Genomic DNA, 27,022 nt, shown 5'->3' on the forward strand with positions numbered 1-27,022 from the left:
CCATCAGACTACCCCCGCCACATCGGTCGGTCTGCAGAACGCAGCAGTCGGAGTGATGTTCATGTCGACGTCGCCATACTCGGATTCGACCATCAGCGTTGGAAAAGTTGTAACTGCTCTCATCCGTAAACAAAACTTGTTGCCACTGGACACGTCGCCATTGTTGAAGTTGTTGCGCCCACTGTTGACGTCATTAGCGGTGCCGAGGGGTCAATATTGGTCCCACATAGGGACGGCGGTTACGGAGTCCTGCTGCCCTCAGACGGCGGCGGACGGTATCGGCGGACACTGGACCACGTGGGCCATGCACCTGGTGAACGGTGTGAGTTGCTGGCATCATCCGATTCCTAAGGTGGGTAACCCGGATATACCGGTCTTGGGCTGCGGTTGTCACCCTCGGGCGGCCGGTGCGTGGTCGATCGTTTACGGATCCAGTGACTTGGTGATGTTGGGAAAGTCATGCGACTGTCGAATAATGGCATCCCAATTGGTTGGCTACAGCAGTACGAGTCTGTCCGGCTTGCAACATCCCGATGGCCATCCCTCGCTGGACTTGCGTCAGTCGCGGCATTTGGAAACATTGATTATTTATGCGATTAAATCCAAGTATGTCGGCTTTTAGATCATTTCCTTGAGCGTGTTTGCATTGGATTCACGATACGGGTGATCCAGCACGTGCAAATAACGTGTTTTGAGAATTCGTTACGTCACTCAGACAATAAAATTGACACGCGGGTGGGACCGCGGTGTGTGTGTGTGTGTGTGTGTGTGCCATGTCCGTTAGCACCGTTCAGGTTCAATTCCACCAAAGATATTGCTTTAAAAAGTGTATTTCCTTCTCATTGTCAGGACCTGCGTTTCTTTTGCGTTTTAGTATATATAATTGTATGCTTATGAGCCACGCGGCTTAAAGGGACATTCCCGAGTTTGATGCATTGTAAGATGTTTCCGACTAATAAAATATTTCTACGATTAAACTTACATATTAAATATATTTTCTTGTTTAGGATATCAGTGTCTGTATATTCAATGTGTTTCTGGTCGTCTTAATATTTGTAAGAAGCCCAAAGTTGATAAAATGAAATTTAACCTAGTAAAAATATTAGAACGATCAGAAACACGTTTAATATACAGCCACTAATATATTATGCAGAAACATATATTTGATATGTAATTACAATCGTTAAAAAGGCTCTGTTCGTCGATAACATCTTACAAATTGCAGCAAACTCAGCAATGTCCCTTTAAAGTAAATACACTACTACTACTGCTAGGTACTTTTAAGTGTTTATATTAAAATATTTGTTTTAGCGGCGTCCAGTTATATGAAGAACATTGCTTTTATTTTCAACACTTTTTGCGTTACGAGTGTCCGAATCTGGAAGCTGAATAACTGATTACATTTACAAAGTGGTGGTTTCGTTTTATCATATGACTGTCCATACGGCTGGCTTTCTGTATTTTGGAATCTTGATAAACGGAGTTCCACTGTATAGCCACTGATATTTTATGCAGCAAAATGTAATTACTATGCAATGTAGTCATTAAAGGGACATTCCTGAGTTTGCTGTATTTTTTAAAGATGTTATCGAGTAACAGAGACTTTTTAACGATTGTAATTACATATCAAATATATTTTTCTGCATAAAATATTAGTGGCTGTATATTAAACGTGTTTCTGATGGTTCTAATATTTGTATTAGGTTAAATTTCATTTTATTCCCTAAAATATTTTTCGTACGTTATTGGAAGGCAAAATCCAGTTTAGTCTTCTTACAAATATTAAAACGACCAGAAACACATTGAATATACAGACACTAATATTTTAAACAAAACAATATAATTAACATGGAAGTTTAATCGTAGAAATATTTTATTAGTCTGAAACATCTTACAATGCAGCAAACTCAGGAATGTCCCTTTAAAACATCTATGATAAACGGAAATGTTTTAACAATGGCAACACCATAAGGATATTATTTCTACAAAAGGCAAAACCAAACGGGGACAATATCATGACTAGTCCCACGTGTTCCCCATTAGGTAGATACAATTACTTGAATTAACAGAACAATTTCTTATGAATGCTGTTAAACTCTTTTGTCAATAATGATAATTAATTTGATTGGATGGCAAAATAGACATTTAAAACAAAACCTATTTTAACACGTTGTTAGCATCATCTACTAATTACCTGCTGTCAAAATCTCCTCTTCCTCGGTGAAGTTTTTATAACCATATTTGTTAAAGGCCAGAACTCGCAGCAGGTATTTCGTCTTTGGATGTAGATCTGGTATCAGAATAGTGTGCTTTGTGTCGATGCCTCTTTCAGAAAACAGTTCAGTAAAATTCGTCCACTGTGATATTGCGTCTCCTCGGTATTGTACAAGAAACATCTGTGCTGATCCACCATTGAATTCCTCTACCCAAGTTATAGACACAACAGTTGGACTGATGCTGCGTGTGCTGATGTTAGAGGGAATAAACGGCATACCTGAGAAAGAAAACATACTGCTTTCATTTAGTAAGGAAAATTAAATGAAAAGCGTTATCACTGATCGAGGTACATGTTTAGATAATATTTCTTACGCATGTTTGAAACGTGTTTACCAGTACCGTAAGATTTGTTTGTAACACTTCTGTTTTCATAGAATGAGTCTGAATGACATACTAGTTACTGGAGTCATAGCCCCATTTCTGAACAGTACACAGATATACAGGATTCTTTTGACAATGTCGTGCAGGGGCCAAAGGGTAAAACCCAAATTTGTTTAATTAATGTTGTGTTTTTTTTAATTTAACTTTCTGACAAAATTAATTACTCTTATCATAACTGTATGAGTTTCGTAACCTTAACCTTAACCCTAAACTTAACCCACGTTCTTTCTGGGGGAGGCCTCCTATACCTCCTGTTGACAGTTTGTCTGGCAGAAACACTGTCGGGGTAACATATGCTCATAAATGAATGAAAACGTTTTTCAATGCTCTCCGCCATGTGATGAACAGGTGTGAATTACATGGCAATAAGGTACCTTTTCAGACACCGTTTCAGTGAATAGTGCACCATATCGGGAACGGAACACACACACGCACACACGCACACACAATTACGATTGTGCGGATTCTGATTTGAAATTGGAATGTGATCAGACTAACTATCTGCATTTTAGTTGTGGAGTTAAGAGGGTGTACGGCCCAACATTTCCTGAATCTGCCAACCATGTGGTTAGTTCAGGTGACTAGACTAAATCAGTATACAGTGTATATACATTTACTTTGCACATCAGAACCAGAACAGATAAAATGCTTAAGTTTGGTTTCAACTATTGTTGTTAATTCATTAATTATTTGTGCATGTGGTTATCTTTATAAAACGTGATTAAACAAACAATTCTGATAAAAACGAAAACACGTACAAAATTCATACTGGTTTTCAGTGATCAGCGGAACAGAAAGTTTCATTATGTGCGAAAGTCAGTTCACTAATTGCTGTTTAGTAGCAGGTATGACCACCACGAGCATTAATCACTGCTCTGCAACGTCGCTGCATGCTCTGTATCAAGTGCCTAATGTCCTGCAGTGGAATGTTCTGCCATTCTCTAATCAGAGCATTTGCAAGGTCGTCTATGGTTCTTGGTGGGTTAGTAAGTCTTGAAATGCGTGTCTGAAGTTGATCCCAGATGTGTTCGATAGGGTTAAGGTCGGGAGAAACAGCTGGCCAATCCATTCTTTCAACTGTCTCTTCTTTAATGTAATCCCTCACAATTCGTGCTTTATGTGGCCGTGCGTTATCGTCCATTAGCACAAACTCAGGACCAATTGCACCTGCAAAGGGCCTCACAATGGATGCAGGATCTCATCTCTGTACCGAATTGTGGTAAGAGCTCCATTTCTGATGGCGTATACGTCTGTACGACCATCCAAAGATATTCCACCCCATACCATGATTGATCCCCCCACCAAACCGATCGTGTTGCAATATGTTAGTCAGCATATCGCTCTCCAGGTTGACGCCAAACACGCCTACGGCCATCGTTAAAGTCCAAGCAAAATTTTGACTCGTCTTTAAACAGAACAGGACGCCAATGACGACGCTGCCATCTAACGTGGTTTCGCACCCATAACAATCGAGCTTGACGGTGACGTGGGAGTAGTATTGGCCTTACTGCTGGCCTACGGCCTCGGAAATTGGCTGTATGGAGTCTGTTTCTCAATGTGTGTGGGGTATTGCGGACTTCAGTGGCCTGGTGGAATTGTCTATTCAGGTTTACAGCATCATCAAAACGATTTCGACGAGCCAATGTCACCATAAATCTGTCTTGACGCTGTGTTGTAGCTCGCGGTCTTCCACTCCTGGGTCTATCACGCAATTGTCCAGTATTGTTGTAACGTGTTTGCAATCTGGAAACAACACTTTGTGATACTGCAAGAGTTCTAGCCACCTGTCTTTGACTTTGACCACTTTCAAGCATTCCGACTGCTCTGCCTCGCTCTTCAGTTGTCAAATGGTGTCGTGGTGGCATTGTAACTGAACTTTAACATTAAACGATGTGTAGTCTCAAACTGACGACATTCAATTTGACTAGAGCTTTCAAGTTGTGATTTGAAGACAGTGCGTTTTCACTCTGATTTTCACCCAAGCCACTTTAAGGCCCAGGTGCGCATGTGCAAATTGTGCATAATCGTGTAAAACAATCTACACACAAAGTACGGTATCTCATTTCTACTCATGAAACAAAAATTAACACTTTTCATTTTTATATAAGAAAATATTATATATTTAATATATGATCCTTAACTTTTTAGGAGGAGTATATATATATATATATATATATATATATATATATATATATATGTATATATATATACACACACACACACATATACTGTTATTCGTTTGTTGTGGTTTTGTTCTTGTTGTTTTTTATTATACCAAAACACACTATTTAACATATAGGACATTTTGGTGTCTGTCCATGATGTTCCAATTGGGATGGGACATCTTGGGCAGTTGGGACATTATGGCTGCTACACACAACACTTTCAGGAGTCATTGTATGTTGTATAACTGATGAAGTACCTTATGCATTAACGAACTTACCTAACTCCAATTTGTAAAAATGTTGAACATAAAAAAGACACAAGACGAATTAAAATATGTTTCTAGTAATACTGTAGTGGTACATTGTCAAAGCTTTTCTCTAGCCTTACCCGACATATCAGTATCAATAAGGGGAAGGGGAGGAGGCGACTCGAGCTATTTAGAACTATAACAGTTCGGAACTTAATTATATGCATACATTTTATGCAGTTTTCAAATATATAACTCTTTACTAAAGGCACTCGGTCTAGTTTGCAAGATATTTTGCACAAAATTAATTTTGAGCTACTACAACCAGTATGACGCCCAGAAATAATTTGGAGTTTACAAAATTAACAGTAAGCCCTCGACTTTACTTACTGTTGACTATTAGCAAGAATTGGTTACTTCTAGATGCGTCTGAGCCAATATTCTTTGCTGTACATGTATATGTACTACCCGTCTGACTCATGTTGATGTTTGACAGTGTTAACACAGGTCTGGAAGTGAAGTGTGGACTCCCCGGTGCCCAGGAATAGGAACAAGGTGGGTGGCATTCAGCAACACAGGTGATATTCAGACTATCTCCTTCTACAACTAATCCAGGTGTGGGTGGACTGAATGTAACGGAGTCCGGGCCAACTGAAATAAAGGTAAATAACAATGTCATTGGCAAACAACAATAACAACAAAAGCTAAACATTGTTTGTTTTTTAATTCCAAAACCAAACCAAACAACATCCTCACCAAAACCCTATCCTACCACCAAAACCCCACCCACATAAAAACAACAACAACCAAACAAAAACAACCAACAACAACAATAAACAAACAACACCAATAAATTAACAACATCCCCACAAAACCCCCCATAAAAACCCCACCCAAAAACATCTATAGTATCCACAGTCTAAAGATAAACATGGTGCAGGTTGTTTCCCCTTGTTGGTCACTTACTAATGATTCAGCATAACAGGACATCCCTCACCATGCTGGATATTTTACCTGGTTATTCACACTCTGGTCATACATTGATAGAAAGAAAGAAGTGTTTTATTTTATAGCACACTCAACACGTTTTAATTACAGTTATATGGAGTTATACAGACATAATTATTTTGCAAATCCGTTGCCGCCATTCCATGGGGTACTCTTTTCAATTAATTAGCAGCAATGGGTCTTTTATATCCCACAGACAGGATAATACATGTCACGACCTTTGTTACACCAGTTGTGGAGCATTGACTGTAAAGAGAAATAGCCCAATGGGTAAAGAGATAGGAACATCAAAAGTATATTTTATAAACTCGGACTAAATTGTATATGGGACACGTAGAACGTTCTTATTGTGAACTGTTTGTAACAAACTGTGAAATTAGTTTATAATGTAGAACTGGCATACTATGCTCTTCGGACGGCGTCTACTACATGTCTCACGTTTTATTTAAATGTGGTAAGTTTAAGGATGAAAGATCAACGTGTTTAAAAAACATTTTGTATTATTCGGTTCAGTGTTCTTAAATTCAAAGATCTTTTTAATGCTAACATGTTGGAAAACTACGAAAATGAAGACCTATTTGTTGTGAAAAGAGTGTGTATTTTTGGTTCATTTGCCAAAGCACAAATTGAAAATAGAAAAGCTTATGGGTAAACATTTAAAGGCGTTATGGTGCAAATGTTCTATGCTAATAGTTTAAGTTTTCTATTCATAATACAATGCACTGAAAACTGACTTGTAAACCCATATAATTATTTACACCTCTACATAGCAGATGTGATGTGTTAAAGTTCAATACCCAAAGTTATGGAAATTTGATTCACAAAATGTAAGCACATACTTGTATTGACTAAAATACCCGAAGAGCCCAAAGATTCGGGGCCACTTTTGCCAATTGGATTAACATGGGGAAAGCCAAGCTTCTTTCACTAAGCCTCCATCGAACCTCTCTGATGAGAGGCGCTAAAAATAGATCAGGTTTGCCCGTGCTAAAATAAAACAAGGTTACCATTTTGTTGACTTTGTTTCCCCCTAGTGATAGGGCCCCACCCTTGTCTTAAATAGAGTATATAATGTATAGTATACTATATGATTTATTAGATATAAACACAGTATGTAAATTTTATACGGGTTTGGACTTGTTTGTACGATGTAGTCAAAACAACAATATCAACCAATCAAAATGACTAGACTATGACGTCACAGTTTGTTGCAAACACACTGTTCATGCATATACAAGTCTGAACATGTTTCAACTTGCTCAGTTGTTTTTTATTTAACAATTGGTGGATATATAAAGTCTAGCCCCCCCCCCCCCCCCCACACACACACACACATACTATTCGATCGCCAAATGTGCTAGTCGTAAGTCACACCAAATGTTTACTAAGAAATCACCCACGACAGGAAATTTAGGAATATATATATTATTTGGATTACTGGCATACTTTCACCCATTTGATTAACATGGGGAAAAATGCACCGCTCGAAGAGCGCCACCCTGGCAAATAGCACTAAAAATAGTCTTTCCCCGACCAAATACAAAAACTAGGTAACACTCCCTTCTGTTGACTCTGAAGTATTCTGTGAGGCAGGATAGGTGCCCACCCACGTGTTAGATAGGGTATATATTACATAGTGTATAGTATAGTAATGGAATGTATCGATACCCCAACCCAACGTGATTTATTACATGTAAACACAGAATATACGGTTTATACAGATTTGAACTTGTTTGTGGAATGTAGTCCATGAGCCGAGACACCAAATTTGACCAATTTGTACCATAAGAGGGCACCAAATTTAATAATGCTTTTTTGATAGGGGTATGTAGCTGGATCTCACAAGAGCAATATGGACTTCTTTGCAGAGTAGTTTACGGTCTGAAAATTAGTTTTAGTAGAGAAGAAATGTTTTCTAAACTTTTATAATGTTTCTTTATATTATTCTGTATGTCAAATAGAGCTACTTTTAATCAGACAAACTGAAATACACTTGACAACATTCATCAGAAATTAATGTTGTACTATTCCCAGCTAATTAAGGCTTTGCAACATCATTGTAATCCAAGATGGCCGCTAATGTGCAAGTACATCTTAATTTATAACAAAGCAATCATAATTTGTTGCATTTTGCAAATTGCATCATCATTTTAATCAAATATGGCCATACAAATGGCCGTCAAAGGTAAGAAGTGACCATATCTTACATTGTGTATATATATATATATTCTCCAAAGAATAAATTATATTTCAAATAAAGTGTTTTCTATATGGCAAGCATTTCATTTCTGGTATTCACTTTGTAATTCAGAGAACTTTTATCACTGTATGAATCCAAGATTCCAAAATGGTTGCCAAAGCAAAACATTACGACTGTATTCATCCGACGCCAACATTTCTTACCAATACAAATTGCAGATGTTGTTTTAGCATTTGTACCTTAAGTCTGCAGAAAATTATATAGCAACTGTTTTGTTAAACCATCCACATTTTGCATTTAGAAAGGGTACTATTTTGTTAAAAAGCTACACCGAATTCATTTCAGAGCTACTATCAAGAACAGAAATGGGCAATAGGGAAACAGCAAAGATAAAGATTGCTTCCCATTTGATGAACCAGGCCCTTCCAGGCTGTAATACTGCTGCTATAATATAAAGGGTTGCAAAAGCAATAGTTAGCAAACTTCTGGCTGAACCATTTAAACATATTAAACCTGGGAACGTAGATGCTGATATGAATAGGTCATCAGGGAGGCTACATTTAGATGGTACAGATGTTGATTGGTGAAAAACGAAGCTTTAGGTTATTTCCACAAGTAACTATTCCACATAGAGTGAAGCCATGCACCCTCTGAAATCATCCAATTCAATGCAGATATTTAACCAAATTTCGCCGACTGGGTAATGTTGGTGTTCAAGGTGATGTATTTTATGTTTGTGCATAGTTAGATTGGGTGATATATATTCAGTATTAATCATTTTTGCTGGGCAACAACTCTTATATGTGACATAGCTATCCTTTTTGGTAATATTACATGTATAATGGAATAACCGGATACATATACTAGTAATTACAATGTTACGGCGAGAAAACCTAAAGTCGGACAATCAAATGTAGTGATGAAGAATATAATGATATATTATGTATGTATGTATCCACTATGAAGTCTTTACCAAAACATCAGCTATTAACTACAACTTGCCCATTTATCACAGTCAGATTGGCATTATAGACTTGGTCTATATGATTTAAAATATCTTCAAGATAGTTTAAAAGTAGATTGGTGCATCCTTAACAATTATTACTTTAGATAACATGTTAGGTGACTTTACTTATTTAACTTTATATCTTTACTGTACATATTTGTTTAATGGACTGAACACCCTCAACACTTTGCAGTTGGTTTTAGGTGATGGATATAACACATTTTTTGTTTTTGCAGCCATTTAGTTAGCCACTGTGAAGGTTACAGGACAATTCGTACCCAATTTGTTTTGTTCCTGGACGATTCGTACACACTACCGATTTATACCCTGGACAATTCGTACCTAGTACATTTAGGACACGTTTTATGTTGAACGTCACAATGATAATGTTTGGTCTGTCTTGATTTTTCGGCTGGGTGTTTTTACCTGTATATATATGTATATACATGTACATCCATATACATCCATATGCATACACACACACACACACACACACACACACACACACACACACACACACACACACACACACACACATATATATATATATATATATATATATATATATACGTGTGTGTGTGTTTTATTTTTGTATTTGTTTTAATTAGTGAATGTTCTTTATTCAGTTTTTGCTAATACCGTTAATGAGTTGATTGGTAAGACGCCATGTTTGTTTATTTATTTGGTAGGTATTAACACGCTTATATCCCGAGGGTTCAAACACGCTTACTGTGGACACAGCCTCTGATTAAAATCAGGGATTATTCCCATAGTAAGAGGGTGAAGGGAAGGGAAAATATGATGAACAGACTCCTGCAATACATTTAGTCTAATAATACAATTTAATTCAGCCAAACACATGTGCACTGGTTTGAAATTTGGGAACAAATTTACATGGTTGACCAAAAATAAAATGGTGACAATTAGTGTATATATTTTAGAAAAGTGATCTGAAATTTTGTCATGTTTAACAACCGTCCGCTTTTGTCAGTCAACATTTTTATCAAAGTATTTTAATACCGTTAATTAGTTGATTGGCAAAATACCATGTTTAACACCTCTCCGCTTTTGTCAGCCAAAATATATATCAAAGTATTTTAATAGGTGACTAAAACAGGCGATTATAATATGAGGCTCCGTTTGATGGCTGTTATTACATCGTAGGGCTTCCATGAGGTATTAGCTCCTATATACCCAGGCGTACTTGCTTTAATATTAGGACCAGCCTAGATGGCACAGTGATTAAGCCATCGGATTACAGGCTGGTAGGTACAGGGTTCACAACCCGATACTGGCTCCAACCCAGTTTAAGGCCACTACACCCTCTTCTCTTTCACTAACCACTAACCAACTAACAACTAACCCACTCTCCTGGACAGACAGCCCATATAGTTGAAGTGTGTGCCCATGACAACGTGTTTGTACCTTAACTGGATATAAGCACGAAATTAAGTTGAAGTGAAATGAATAGTATTCGGTCTAAATAGAAATATTTAGTGACAAATTACACGTCAGTGCATACAGGGGTGCAGTTAGTACCTGATTATTTTCGCATATCACATTGCATTTAGTCGAAATGATTACTGTGATGTTTGAAGTTATTTGTTTCGTCCCCATCAGAACGCTATACATTGCCACACGTGTAATAGAATACAACATAGGACATGCAGTACGGGTAGATACTTTTTATGTTTTATATAATGCTTATTGCCGGGTCCGTTATTATTCCTGGATTATTTATTAATAATGGTAATAATTATAATTATTATACAGATGTTTTGGCATTTTAATTTTTTATACAAATGTATATGGATGTTGCGCACTGTAGTGCGTCAAATGTGTACATCACTAACATATTAGCACTAATAAACAAGAAAAGCTGTTAACACTGATTAATGCTATCAATTTCAGTGCTATGCAAGGCAAATGTTTTATTTCCTATTTAATATATTCTTTAACAATATGTTAATCTCAATAAAAATATTATAATCATAATTGTTTGAGTTGTATCTTACTGTTTATTTATGCGACATTAAGCAACATTATCCGACATTAAGTCATACTCGTCATTTACATAATATGTGGATTAATGAAATATCTGCAAATATCATAAAGGTTTGTTCAAAGAAATTACTGTCTTTCCGTGTTCACAGTAAGTCTTTTTGAACCTTGGAAAGGAAACCTAGTTAAAATCCCTGAAGCGAAGAACTAAGACACTGACAGACCAAATATTATCATTGTGCAATTCAACATAAAACGTGTCCTAAATGTACTGGGTACGAATCGTCTAGGGTATAAAATGGTAGTGTGTATGAATCGTCCAGGTAAGAAACAAAATGGGTACGAATCATTCCGTCTCTAGAATTCTGGAAATGATCAACTATCTCTGTAGAAAGTGAATGCAAGAACTGAACTGCTTGCCCCATAGAAAATGCAGTATTTGAAGTAAAGATTATTGTTTGTGGTAAAATAGAATATAAGATATGACCACTTTTTATGCCTAACGACCATTTTCATGGTCATCTTAGATTTAGATGATGATGTAATATATCAGTTAGCATATGCTGTAAATATGTTCCTTGATGAATAATAAACAAACCAATCCCTGACATCACAATCTTGCTATAGTTGATGTTCCTATTCTCACTATTATGGTGGTGGCCATGTTGGATGTAAATGATGTTACAATGTCTTGAATAGCTGGAAGTAGTTCACTATGAGTTTTCTGGTCCCTAAAACACTAAGTTTGGTCATAGTTTATAATGCTTTGGAGATGTTTCCAGTTCTGTTTTGACAGCCATCTTTGATGCATGCCATCTTGAATATTTCAAAATGCTCAAGGATACCTCTCGGATCCTTAACCAACATTTACGAAAGTTACAAAAAACAACAAAAAACAACAACACCACAGGGAACATTGTGGCTACTGATCTACAAAGTTTATAAGTGCTTTAGTAAACACATTTCTCGGATTTCATGACCACCTTAATAATATGTTAAAAGTATTACTACTAGGTAAAGCTACCCTATTGGAAAGTCCATCATGCATTTTTGTTCTGTCCTAGGATGTACTAAAACAATTATAACAGTTGTGTTTGGTGCCCTCAGGTGGTACCAATTTTTGGTCTGGCTCAATGTAGCCAAAACATCAGTATTAACCAATAAAAATGGGTGACGGCTGTGACGTCACAGTTTGTTGACAAACACACTGAAAATGCTTAACACGTCTGAACATATTACAACTTGCTAATTTTTTAACAGCCGGTGGGCTTATATAGCTGCCCCCCCCCCCCCCCCCCCCCCCCACACACACACATTACTATTTGATCATCGAACGTGCTAGTCGCAAGACATACCAAATGTTTACTTAGAAATTACAGACAATAAGAAATGTAGGCCTAATACATGATCTGGAATTCTGGTGCACTTTCACCCATTGGATTAACAATGGTAAAACAACACTGTAACGCTCCCTTCCACTGACTTCGAGATATTTCTCCTTGTGGAATAGGACAGGACTCCTACCAAGTGTTAGGCCCCAGCCACATACACACGATTTTTGCCCTGAATGGCCATGACTTGAAAAATCGGGATTATTCTAAGATATGTGTAATGAGACCCTAGCGGCTTCCTGGTCATTCTTCAGTATTCTTGGAACATCTGGATAGGCACCCGACAGTTTTTATCATGTTCAAAAACTGTGGGAGTATTCTTGGAATTTTTCAATTCGTGACACATTCCTAAAGCAGTCGTGAGTGCGTCGAGCATATCTGTAGGTGCACCTTAGACACATTCGTGAAAGGTGTGTGTGTGTGGGGGGGGGGGGGGGGGGGTAATTGTGAGACTTGGCTGATTGGCAGGCCTATTTGTGGCCATTCTGTATATATGACTGGGGCTTTAGATAGGGTACGCTAGTGTAAGAGAATATCCCACCACAACCCAATATGATTTGATAGAATGCAGACAAAGCAACAGTATCAACCAATGAAAAACCTCTAGGCTGTTACATCACTGTTTATCGACAAACAAAGGATCTGACACTGCGTATAGGCTTAAATATAGCAATTGTTTGGCCATAATTACCCATTAAAGCATTCTATAAGTTAGTTATTATATACATGCGTATTAACTTTATAAAGTTTTATCATATGCTTCGAGCATAACATTGCCGTTGAAGGAATAAAACAACATGCAGAAACAGATGGTGAACGCGTTTTACAAAACACGAATCAGAATGTATGCCTGAACAGGGGATTAATAAAGAATGTATAGCAAAATAACCCAAACTAAATTAAACAAAAACTAAATCTAAAATTTTATAAAACATAGATTAGACATTTGATTTAAACAACTGGATTGTTTGTTGTTGTTGGTTTTTTTGTTTGGTTTTTTGTTGTACATTTGTTATTTGGTAAAGATAATAATACAAGGAAAATATATGAGACCCTAATTCACTAATGGTTGTTCAGTCTTAAACTGCACCTCAGCCCATTATTTAACAAGTGATTATTATTAGGATATTCAGCCTTTTGAGGACAATAGCAGGAAAAAGAGATAGGAGGACATGTTCCTCGGCCCCTTTTATTTATACGTCATATAATGATTAATAACTAATACTTTCTCTAAGGTTCCAGATAATGTTTTCTATCTAAGACAGCTTACATTGACAGCTGATTCCTACATCGTTTCCATGGTGACAGATATAGCTGTACCAGGAACTGAAGTAGCATTGATCCAGGTGCTGTTCATATCCATCACAGTTAAAAGATGTTATGGATATCTGTCCCATACTTCGTCCAAAGTGACCACTTCCATATGCCAGTGCATTATGACTGCAAACCAAGTGAAAAGAAAAATAGTACTTTCGTTATGCTGTCAGATTGTGGAAAGTGCTATGAAAAAATCACAGTTTTGTTTGGAATCTAACAGTGTATGATATTTTATGCTATAACTTACCCATGATATCCATGTCATAAACCTATGTGATAATTTAGTGTATTAACCCGGTTAATAATGGTATGCACATTTAAAGGTATATGCAAATCTGCAAGGTTTCTAGGTAATAATGTGTTGCTGTCAATGGGTCATTTCTTTCCAAGCTGCTGTCAATGGGTCATTTCTTTCCAAGCCAACAAGACCTGTATACCTGAGCATAAGTTTTCATAAGATTTAGATAAAATGCGTGACGTCAGACAAATTTGTGCTAATCGTTATGATGTCATATTACCGATAGAGGCAACTTCAGTAATGTAGTTTATTAAATATCGAACGAAAATTTCATTTTAGAAGTGTTATAGGATAAATGGAATTTGCTACTCGTGTTTTTCAATATGTAAAATATCAACCTCATCTAGTTAATCAAAGCCTCGACACATACCGATTAACGTAGACTCGCTTGATATTTTTCATATTAAAATGCACACGTGACGAATCCTCTATTTATACAGCAACAGCTGTTTCTATTGACAGATTACGATGATGGATATCACATGCATAGTTACATTACAAAATCGCTCATTTGATCTCTAGTTCATTGTACAATGTGTCTGAAATAACAGACATAATAGCTTTTCCCCTTAACTTTATGGTCTGCAAGATAAAAATAATAAATAGTTGATGACATAGGATATTGGCTTTATCCTATGAAGGTAAGAATGGAAAATTCCGCGAGGCTTGCCATTAATTAGTTATTCTCTATATACACAAACACATATTCGCTATTATATGATTTACTCTATTCTGATTGGACGACGTCCAATAAAAATTAAATGTTATCCTGCGATAAAACTCAGAAAATGACGTCATTACGCCAGCTGAGACGTCATTACGTAAAACAGGTCATGGAAAGGAGTTAGAAGCTGATTTATGTGTATTTTAACTAAATATAGTGTGTTCAGGTGCTTGTGCATAATTTTTAAAAGAGGGAGGGGGCTAAGCTGTGGCTAGCGAAGTTTATAAGCGGTTAAGACACACTTCTTCGAGAAAAGTATTGAAAAAAGGGGAAATTTGCTTGATTAAGGGGAGGAGTCGACTGCCCAAAAGCCATCCTCTGCACCCGTTCCTGTGTTTGTAATTATGTAAGAACTGTTTGTAATGCTTTAATGAATTTATTGATGTCACAAACTGCATAGAATTGAGTTGCGTAGTTGGAGGATTTTAAACAAAAGTCCTCAGAAAATGACGTTGTTACGTCAAGTGGCATGTCATTACATAAAACAGATCATGAAAAGAATGTTATAAACAATTTTTGCTGTTTGTAATTATAAGAATTATTTGTCATTTTGTTGTGAATTTATCGATGTATAGCAGTCACAAATTTGGTCAAAAATCGCTTCGTTGTGCTACGCGATTTTATACAATTTGTGACTGTTATACATCAATAAATACACACATATAAATAAACAAAACTAGCAATCAATTAACATCAGGCATCTTTAAATCTCTACTTACCTTTGTTTGACACCTAGTGGCCGATGTGTATTTTTGTCCTGAGGTGTCGTTAAACATACATTCATTCATTCATTCATTCATTTATTCATTCATTCATTCTTTAAATCATTTGACACCAGCTATTGTAATACTGGTAACAAATCACTCTGTGAAGGTCATGTGCACCTGACTACTTATTTTGTTATAAGATACTGACAGACATGAGTGACAAACGTAAGATTTTCGTGAATATAAAGACTGGTACCTTAACCATTCATACACATTACCAAGTGGCCTATCGGCCTATAGAGCTCATCTATTTAATTTAAAATTTTGTCAGTAGTAGATAATTCATTCATTCATTCATTCAATTGAAAATACTACTTAATGTTACATTTTTATTTAAGTTTTAAATGTTTAATATTTCTCTATTAATTTGTGAAGACTGCCCCAGAGATTCATAGTAACAAGTTTCAGAACAATTCGATAAAAAAACAACAAGGAAATGACAGAATTTTAAATTTTCACATTAAATTTCTATTTAAAATATTACAATAATAATAAATTTTGTTTTAAAAGAATACTTATACTAAGTTTTAGAACTATACAATCAAAATTCTAGGGAAAGATAAACTTTTAAATTTTCAATGATATAATTCTATTTTAAATTTTTCAATCTAATAGAATTTTAAAATATCCACAATATAATTCAATTAGTTCGAGAAACTGGGTGCAGCTAAAGAACAGGAGGATAACTGGGTAACATATGAAGAGATCAAAACCCATATTAAGTCATTCTACAGATCTTCCAAAATAACCGATGGTTATTTCCAGCTAACTGGGCTAACATGTGATCATGTTCTGACTAAGGACTGGCCAGACGAAAAAAAACATTTTGATCTCACCAAACACTCTCACGTTTATCACCAATGACAGTACTAGTTGCCTCAACTGTGGGATGAACAGATGGATGCACTCACTCCAATACTATTTGGTGTACGGTTACCTATTAAGGAAAACTTGTGGGATAGACGCTGGACAAATCGGTATCAGAAAAGCCCTGCTGTCAAACGTTATGGTGAAGCTAAAAAGCGGGGGGAAGGGGAAAGAAAAGAAAAAAAAAAGAAAAAAGAAAAAGAAAAAAGAAAAAAGAAAAAGAAAAAAGAAAGAAAAACAACGTTCGCGTAAATGTAATTTAAAAAGAACACTTTTGTTCGATTATCCTCCAAAATGACTATGTATGAGAAGTGTGCGGTATCGTATTATCTCTAAGCAATATTAGATTAGATACTTTATTACCTTGGCAATGACAAACTGCGACAGATAACAGCTGCCTCCTTCTGATGAAAACCATCATCACAAACTGAAATCCATCTATCACCATATAATATTTCAACTCTTCCTTCATATGTGGTAGCACCATTCACCAAGCGTACACCTGCTAAAAGTACAAACGAGCTATTTAAATGGCTATTATCAAACTATCTTCGAATAAATCACGTAGTACAGCTGCAAGTGAAACAAGAAAGAAATGATCGTTTTATAGAACCATATAGTGTAGTAGAATTAAGGTAAAATAGTGAAAAATGTGATTCTAACATCCCACTTTACGTTCAGTTAGATTATCATACGTAGAGTAAAACGTGTTATAAGACCAACCTGGCAGTGTCCCCATTTGGCCAAGTGATGTCAATATGCAATATGGCCGTCAATTAACCATTTATCACTGTGTTTGAATCACGTTTAGAAGTGTAACCTATAGAATTTATGTGGATGGCAATCATGCACACTTTTATACCCATGGCGAGAACACATTGCACGGGCACAACATACAAAATTTCAGACATGGGTGCGTTGAGAGAACCCACTTGTTAGTGTGATAGTAGGTACATGTATTTGCATAACCTTTACCATTTTGTTGTGGCCTATAACCGGAAGTACCATTACTCATATTGAAATTCAAATGCTACTTAGGAAATCTTACTCTATATATACATGTCGAGGTTGACTATTACATGCACAGATATTAACGCACTGACACAGGGGATAATTAACTCCTTTCTGGCCTCACAGATTGTTCCCTGCCGTTGCTGGGAGCCAAACATATGGCAGCGAAATCGGCCGCAACTTGCAGACTTGCCACAATATGTTCTGAGCTATCCAAACACCCAACCAAAGAAAAAATCCAACATGTTTCAAGGCAAGTGCCAACAGAAATTTGACAACCTACTATTTAGCCAAGTTTGAGTAGAGTTAAAGAATCTTTGAAAAGATTTATTAAAATGTCTGTGCCACAGAAATGATGCGTTTTGAGAATTGTTGATGCCTCACAGTTATACAGATGTGTTTTTAGTCTTGTATGAGCATCTCATATGGGAATGGCACTTAGTGCTATTATGTCATTGATTCCTTGTCGCTCTGTTTTGTCAAGCTCTATTATGGTATTATGGCACATACACACTAGCTTATTAAACACACTGCCTATCTTCAACACACTGCCTATCTTCTTTAATCAGATGTCTGGCAATAATATATTTGGAAGCATTTCTATTAATCAAACCACTAAGTTAAAGTACAAACAAGATATTTAAATGGCTATTACCAAAATATCTTCGAATAAATCACGTAGTACAGATGCAAGTGAAACAAGAAAAAATGATCGTTTTATAGAACCATATAGTGTAGTAGAATTAAGGTATAATAGTGCAAAATGTGATTCTAACATCCCAATTTAAATTCAGTTATATTATCATATGTAGAGTAAAACGTGTTATAAGACCAACCTGGCAGTGTCCCCAATTGGCGGTCACGTGACGTCAAAATGCTAAATTGGCCGCCAATTAACCATTTACCACTGTCTTTGAATCACGTTTAGAAGTGTAACCTATAGTATATTATCCCCAGTAGGCATTAGCAAGTTTTGTATCAAGGCAGATAGAAATGTAGTTCGAAAGTGTATAAACAAACTAGTAATCAACCTTGTAAATATTTGTATACATATTTACCAACTGACAATTACAAGAAAGCTAACTCGAAGTTGCGTCATGATGAAATTATTTTCAACTAGGTCAACTTTCTCAGGTGTCTCCAAAGTAGATGAAGGTATCTTACATAGCGTATACAACACACAGAGATAGAGAGAGAGAGAGAGAGAGAGAGAGAGAGAGAGAGAGAGAGAGAGAGAGAGAGAGAGAGAGAGAGAGAGAGAGAGAGAGAGAGAGAGAGAGAGAGAGAGAGGGAGAGAGAGAGAGACACACACACACACACACACACACACGCAGACACACACATTGAACAGTGTGTGGCATGTTATGTTTTGCTATTTTAATTAATACATTTAGTGACCAGTAAGCAGGTATGAGATGTGCATTATACATTCAGTATGATTGAAGTAACTAAAATATTATGTGTTAATTTTAAAATTTGTCTTTACAGAGTTAAAATGTTAACATCATAACATAATACATGTATATAAAATGCAGATGTAAACTGTTAACGTCATATCAAAATAAATGTTGAAATGTGGAACCATCGAGAAGCGATGCACCGTGGGGTTACCGGACCCGTCCATGGCTTCGACTCCTGAAAAAAAGATGCCAAGACTGTAGAAGAATTCCTGTCACAACAAAACGTGAAGTGAAACGAAAGCGCGATAACAACCAATTTTCCCCAGGAACCAGAGCAAAAATTGCAATGTACACCAAAAAAAAAAAAAAATAGCTGCACCCAGTTGACATTTCAGCAATGTGTTATATGTTAGCCTCGATGGGAGTTCCGTACGATTCACGAAGAAGCCCTATCCGACCGCAAAGAAAGCAGACAAGACAGCCGAGTTGACGATACTGCCAAACAAAAAGATTGCAATACCTATATTATTGGTAGAGTTGGACAAACTGGTGAAAGAACAGTAAAGTCGCTATATTATTGCGTGGATAAAGTACTGCAATAATTAGTTGTTCCCAGTTTTCAAAATACTTTGTTATTTACAAAACTTACTTTCAAATGCTATAGTATATATCTATATCTATCTATCTATCTATCTGTCTATCTGTCTATCTGTCTGTCTGTCTGTCTATCTATCTATCTATCTATGTATGTATCAATCTATCTATCTATCTATCTTATTTTTATGAATAACAAGGACCATTTCGAAACATTCCAAACGTAACTAGAAAGATACGACAAAATAACAGAGCTAAACTTCCCAAAATTATATCAGTCGTTGTACACGTGAAATCATTGTGACACATGTGTTACTGGTTAACAAATGTATATGTATGTATGTATGTATGCATGCATGTATGTATGCATGTATTGATGTATGAATAAATATATATATATATATATATATATATATATATATATATATATATATATATATATATATATATATACTGTAAACCGTATTAATATTGCGACGTGTTTTTTTCCCGAATGTATACCTTAGCGCATGTTCGCGACGTGTAAATTTCGCGAACGACCGTTGACAGCTCAAAAAGAAAAAGTGGATAAAGACAGCTCACTGTAATTGTTATAAAGTTTCTGTCTGTAAATCAATATTCCCATTGGTGTTATTGACAATGTGTCTACTAATACCGATAAACCAGATAGAAATACAATAAATACAGACCAGCAAAAGAAATTAATTAATATGGAATCTATACATTTTCTTAGTTTAAATGTATGTGGGCTCAGAAGCAAATTATTGATACCTGAATTTGTTGAAAATATCATCAAATATGATATTTTGTGCTTTATTTGTGCTTTATTGAGACCAAAATGGATGAATCGGATAAACATTCAATTCTTCTACCTGGTTATACCTTTTACCTGAATAACCGCCAAAACAAACTAAGTCCCTCTGGTGGCATAGCTATTGGTATCAAAGATGAGTTAGTCACCAGTCTCAATATTGATGTCACCCACAAATCAGAATTTGTATCTTGGCTGCAAATCCCAGGTGAGAATATAGACCTACATGAAAAATTGCTGATTGGTATACTTTATATTCCCCCAATAAATGCCCCTTATTACAAGGAAATTACATTTACTATTATTGAAAATGAAATAAATCAGCACACAAAATGAGGAAGTCCATTGATGTTACTTGGTGGTTTTAATGCAAGAACATAATGCCTGCCAGACTATATCACACTTGATGAAGAAGCTGACCTCCCCTATAACATAGATAATGACATAATTGATTTTTTTAATGATATAACTAAACTAGAATCATGTAATGTCCCAAAAGATAGAGTAATTCAAGATACAGGGAAAATAAATAGTCATGGCACACAGCTTCTAAACCTGTGTAAAACACATAACCTATACATAGCTAATTGTAGAATAGGTAATGATAAATATATTGGAAAACTAACATGCAAAGACAGTAGTGTCGTTGATTATGTTATTGGTAGCCACCAGATTTTTAACATAATAAATAATTTTGAGGTCTGTAATTTTGACCCACTTTTCTCAGATGCACACTGCGCTTTGACCTTCAATATTAATTCATATCACTATCAAGCTCTCACATTAACAGAAGAAATTAATAAAAACAGACATAACACTGTAGATTCAACAAACATAAAAATCCGTAAATGGATACCTGACAAAAGACAGCAATTTGTCAATAAGTTTGACCAAAAGTCACTTGATAGTATCTCCAGCATTTTGTGTAACGACACGAACGATGCACACACACGTGTCAACAAAGCGATTGAGGTTATGAAAAATCTATTTATAGACTCTGCAGTGTCAACATTCGGTCGTGTGCCAAACGGTGCTCGTGCACGGACTAAATTTAAAACCAAGCGACCTCTATTTGGCACGTGTCTTGTCTCTAGAAAAAAATACCACGCGGCAAAGAAAATATATTCAGTATATAAAAGTGCAGAAAACAAACAGAGATTAATTAACGCAAGCAGATCATATAAGAAGTGTTTATTTAAAGAAAATGCAGCTCATAAATACAAAGCAGAAAAACAAATGCGCGATCTGAAATTAAATGACCCAAAATCGTTTTATAAATTATTAAAACCAATAACTGTGTATAATAATTTCCCATCACTAAACGAACTTAGCAACTTTTTTGAAAAAACAAATGAAGGAGATCCTATGGATAATGATATAAATCAATATGCAGATTTTGAAACTGTCGAATTAGATAATGACGCTCTAGATAAACCGATTGAAGAAAGAGAAGTTACAAATGCAATAAAACAACTTAAAAATGGAAAAGCTTCCGGAATTGATAATATTACAAATGAGTACATTAAATCTACTGCGGACAAAATGTTGCCAATATACACAAAACTATTCAATGTTATGCTAGATAACAGTATTTTCCCAAATGAATGGCTGATAGGAATGATTAAGCCAATCTTTAAAAATAAAGGAAGCCGTTCTATGCCAGAAAATTATAGACCAATAACCTTATTATGCTGTAGCTCAAAACTATTTACAACGATCCTAAATAAACGACTAAATGACTACCTTGAAGAAAATAATATCTTAACTGAAGCCCAGACTGCCTTTCGAAAAGGCTACTCCACAACCGACCATCTGTTTAATATATATTCTCTAATCGAAATTTTAAAAAGAAGAAAAAAGAAATTATTCTGTGCGTTTATTAATTTCCAAAAGGCATTTGATACGATATCAAGAAGCTTCCTTTGGCAAAAATTATTAAACTATAACATAAATGGCAAATTCCTTAGAATTATCCAAAAAATGTATCAAGGTATAAAATCCTGTATCAGTTTAAATAACGAATGCTCAAAATTATTTTCTTGCAATACCGGAGTCCACCAAGGTGAAAATTTGTCACCTGTCCTATTTTCACTTTATTTAAATGACTTAGAAAACCACCTACTAAATTCTAACTGCTCGGGGGTAGCCACCGCTATAGATGACCACGATTGCTTTCTAGACATCGGTATCCACTTACTTTGTCTCCTATATGCCGACGATACTGCACTACTAGCAACCAATGCTCACGATTTGCCAAAAAATCTAAATGTCTTTTTGGAATACTGCAAAAAATGGAAACTTAAAGTAAACTGAAAAAACAAAAATAATAATATTTAATGGAAATGCAAATGACTATAAGAAAAAGTTTACTCTCGGAGATAAGTCTCTTCAAAATGTTAAAGAATACAAATATTTAGGTTTAACGTTCACTAAACAAAACGAATTTAAAATAACAAAACAATGTTTAATTCAGCGTGCAACTAAAGTAATATATTTTGTTTTATCTAAAGCCAAGGATAATAATTTGCCAATTGATTGCAAGCTTAAATTATTTGATTCAATGGTCCTCCCAATACTTTTGTATGGCTGTGAAATCTGGGGATACGAAAATGTGGACATCATAGAAAATATTAATATAAATTTTCTCAGACGGTTATTGCCAGTAAAAAAGGGTACGTCTATTTTTATGTTATATGGGGAACTTGGTAGAACGCCACTAAAACTAGTTATAGATCAAAGAATTATAGGATTCTGGGCACGTATAGTTAAAGGTAAATCTACAAAAATCACTAATTTAATTCTTAATTATATGATAAAAGAATCTGTTGCAAACGGGCACAGCTATAACTGGCTAGAAAATTTAATACACCTGTTAAATAACCTAGGCATGACCGATATTTATATGTCGAAAAATTTCCCATCCGTAAAAATACTAACTGAGCATGTTAAACGAAGGCAACTAGACCAGTACCTACAAACATGGCATAACAACATCGAGTCTACATCCAAAGGCAAAACATATTCTATTTTTAAACAAACTTTAAATTTGGAAAAATACTTTATTAAATTACCCGAAAAATTGTGGACCAACCTTCTGAAATTCAGAACATGTAGTCATTATTTACCCATAGAAACAGGACGCTGGAATAGCATCCCAGTCGAAAATAGATTATGTACATTGTGCGAAGAAAATGATATTGGAGATGAATATCACTACTTATTTAAATGTAATTATTTTATGAATACACGCAAAAGGTTTATAAAGCCATATTATTATAAAAAACCTAGCACTCTTAAATTCAAAGAACTGTTTAATTGTAATAAAATAAGCACTCTCCGTAAATTGTCAAAACTAATCTCTGAAATTACAAGTAAATTTAGTAAACCATAGATAAACATCTCCGATATCATTTTATACTTTTAAAAGTACTGACGTATAAAGATTTATCTGCTTTATTTAAATGTTCTGTCACCACGTGTCTACTTTTTAAAATGTGTATATAGCTATTTTGAATTATGTCTGTATATATTCTATGAAGAACTCCTGTTGTCATCTTGTCACTGTAAATAACTATTGTAAAATATGTCCTCATATGCTGTCGTTTGACGGCCTGAGTGAATCGAAATAAAGTTTGGAAGTTTGGAAAGTTATCCTACATCAAGCAATTGTGCCTGGTACAGAGTCTATAGAGGGGATTAGGCCCTACCCATCTCACATTAGAATCACAACTCACAGCTTCAGTTGTTAACTGTTAACACCCTTTGGTAGATAAAACAATAAACGATTAGTCGCCATCGATTGAAGTTACATAAAACAATTAACGATTAGTCGCCATCAAGGAGAGCTCGTGTATAGGCTGTGCCTGTTGAGTGAATATTTTTTTGTGAATTTTATTCTCAATAAAATATTTAAAAACAAAACAAATTACTTTAAGCACACTTCAAACTGGAAAATAGTGCGTGCGTATTAATTTCGCGACATAAGGTTGGACGCGAACGACGCGAAATTTATACGCACGCATTTTTTTCACGGTTTACAGTATATATATATATATATATATATATATATATATATATATATATATATGTATATATATGTATATATATATATATATATATAGTCGAACCTGCTCTAAAGGTCACCTGTACATAACGGTCACCTGCCTATAACGGCCACTATAAATCCCCCAATGCATTTCCTTCCTTGTTTGACCTGTACATAACGGTCACCTGTCATAACGGCCAGCGGCAACTATTTTTCACCCAAAATCACAGGCTGAACCTGTTATAACGGTCACAAGATGATCGTCGTAAAGACGTTTTTTTGGTTTATGTTTTGACCCTGGTTATGTCTACTTTTTCAATCATCTTAAATTTTTTTAATTAAATGTGTTTATATGACCATGTCTGTAGCTTTGGGTTTATTTTCTGTCAAAGTAAAGTTCCATTGTAATTCTCTGATCGTAATTGAAAAACAAACGTACACTCAGCAACTTCCGTGACACGCAGTTACTGGTGGAGTAATTCGATTGGTTCTCAGCATCCTCACTGAATAGTAGACGACTTCCCATTGGCTGTACACAATGTAATCTGTATGTATGGTCACTCTATTGAGTCTCGAGAAACTAAACAAATGAGGTATTAATATGTTAGGTGTTTCATTGTTTCTAGCCAGACATGTTTGGTAAATAAACATGAATTGCAGATGTCCCGTGTTCGGATTATGTAAGCGACTCCTGATCTTATTCAGCTGTAATCAACGGTCGTACTCCACTGAAGGATTAGCAGTAACATGAAACAAACAAATGAGTCAAACATGCCACATGGGTAATAACCTTCAATTACACAAAATATCTTCTGCAAGTCAATGTTAGCGTTTGCGAAATATATCAACGAATACATTTGTATGCAAAATGCCATCGAAAAATGGTACTGCTTTAACGTTAGAACAGAGAATCGACGTTATTAACAAATCTGAGAAAGGCAATCTAAGTGCGCGAAAGATCGTCGATCATTTTGGTGTAGGACATTCTCAGATTAATTCTATTTTAAAAAGGAAAGCTGATGTTCTGGCCGATTTTGACACTAATGTTTCAGCCGAAAGAAAAAGGCAGAAGAAAGCAACAGGCAATGATGATATAAACAAGCTAGTGTTGGAATGGTTTAAAAATGCAACATCTTTTTTTATGACAGTTGTGATATTCTTTAATATATAGGTTATAATTTTGAATTTGTATATAAGGGTCACCTCTTATATAACGGCCACTTTTGTCAGGTCCCTTGGGTGGCCGTTATATATAGGTTTGACTATATATATACATACAGTCAAACCTGTCCTAGCGGCCACCTGTATTCAGCGGTCACCTGCATTAAGCGTCCACGTTTTTCCCTCCCAAATGATTTATAACGTAAATGCACCTGTAATAAGCGGTCACCTATCTAACGCGGCCAGCGGCCACCCAAATCGGATCCCAAATCGCTAAAATACCTGTATTCAGCGGCTACAGTAAAAGTTTACTATTATATAAAAGGGATATTTAACAACAGCGATAAGGTGCAGCAATTAACCGATCTTCACCAGTGGCTGATCCAGAAGATCCATTGGGGGAGGGGGGGGGGGGCAGTGATATGACGTGAAATGCTAAGGGAACTTTGGGGGAGGTTTAGAGGGGGATCGTAAAAAAAGAAAGAAAATCAATATATAATAAAATTATAACTATCGTGGGTCCCTGCCCCCACCCCCCTCCATCCCCCACCCATCCCCCTTAGATCTGCCTCTGTTCACACCTTCAGGAATACTAGTGCATCAATTAAGAAGGTATGGCTATGAAAAGCATCTAATTGCCTCTGGGCAGGCTACGCTTGACATTTGTAGATTCACTTACTATGACAATACACCGCATGAAGTAGAAATTAAATAATTAAATGGAAAGAGAAAACAAACTTGTTGAGAACGGTTAATTTAATACATTCCAGTTGCAGTTTTTCCTGAAGGAGGCGACATGTCAAACGTTTATTTATAGTAAACTGTGAAGCACACATCCATTAATTAGCAGTACAGACACTAACACAAGAAACAACAATATATATTTTTAAAGACTATATGTCGCAACCTGTAATCAGCGGCCACCTGTCCTAAGCGGCCATTTTTATCTACTCCCTTGTGTGGCCGCTTAAAGGAAACATGTCACGTGGGCTATATTTGGCACCAACCATGTAAAATAAATTATAAATTGAATCACCTAAAATAAAAATTAAAAAATTAAAATTACTTACTTAAAATTGCTCCGTCAAAAACCCCGATACGAGCTCTTAGCGGACATTGCCGATCTTTAATGAGCAGGTCGATCACGTCGTACTGAGATGTTTCATCGTGCCAAGTCCCATGTTTGTATATGTCATATGCCATATTTAATGACTTAATTAACGTTTCCTTCTTCGGACGTTGAATACAGATTTCGTTATGTACAGTCCGAACGTGAAAAATGCGAAAAAAAAATTTAATATATTTTTTTCCTACATTTTGTTTTTAACATATTTAAATACATCATACCGA

At 35.7% G+C, this 27,022-nt stretch overlaps 1 protein-coding gene across 1 annotated transcript in view; it reads right to left on the minus strand.

Moving 5' to 3' along the window:
• The window catches only part of LOC121385838 (deleted in malignant brain tumors 1 protein-like), a 99,966-nt gene that overhangs the window by 15,183 nt on the left and 57,761 nt on the right, over positions 1–27,022 (minus strand). Inside the window, exons 10-13 of the mRNA XM_041516627.1 lie at positions 17,014–17,155; positions 13,948–14,117; positions 5,462–5,722; positions 2,195–2,494 (exon numbers count right to left, since the gene is read on the minus strand). Coding sequence (XP_041372561.1) covers positions 2,195–2,494; positions 5,462–5,722; positions 13,948–14,117; positions 17,014–17,155 — 873 coding nt within the window. The remainder of the gene's footprint in view (positions 1–2,194; positions 2,495–5,461; positions 5,723–13,947; positions 14,118–17,013; positions 17,156–27,022) is intronic.

The sequence above is a fragment of the Gigantopelta aegis genome, chromosome 12 (assembly GCF_016097555.1).
Source record: "Gigantopelta aegis isolate Gae_Host chromosome 12, Gae_host_genome, whole genome shotgun sequence".
Taxonomy (NCBI): domain Eukaryota; kingdom Metazoa; phylum Mollusca; class Gastropoda; order Neomphalida; family Peltospiridae; genus Gigantopelta; species Gigantopelta aegis.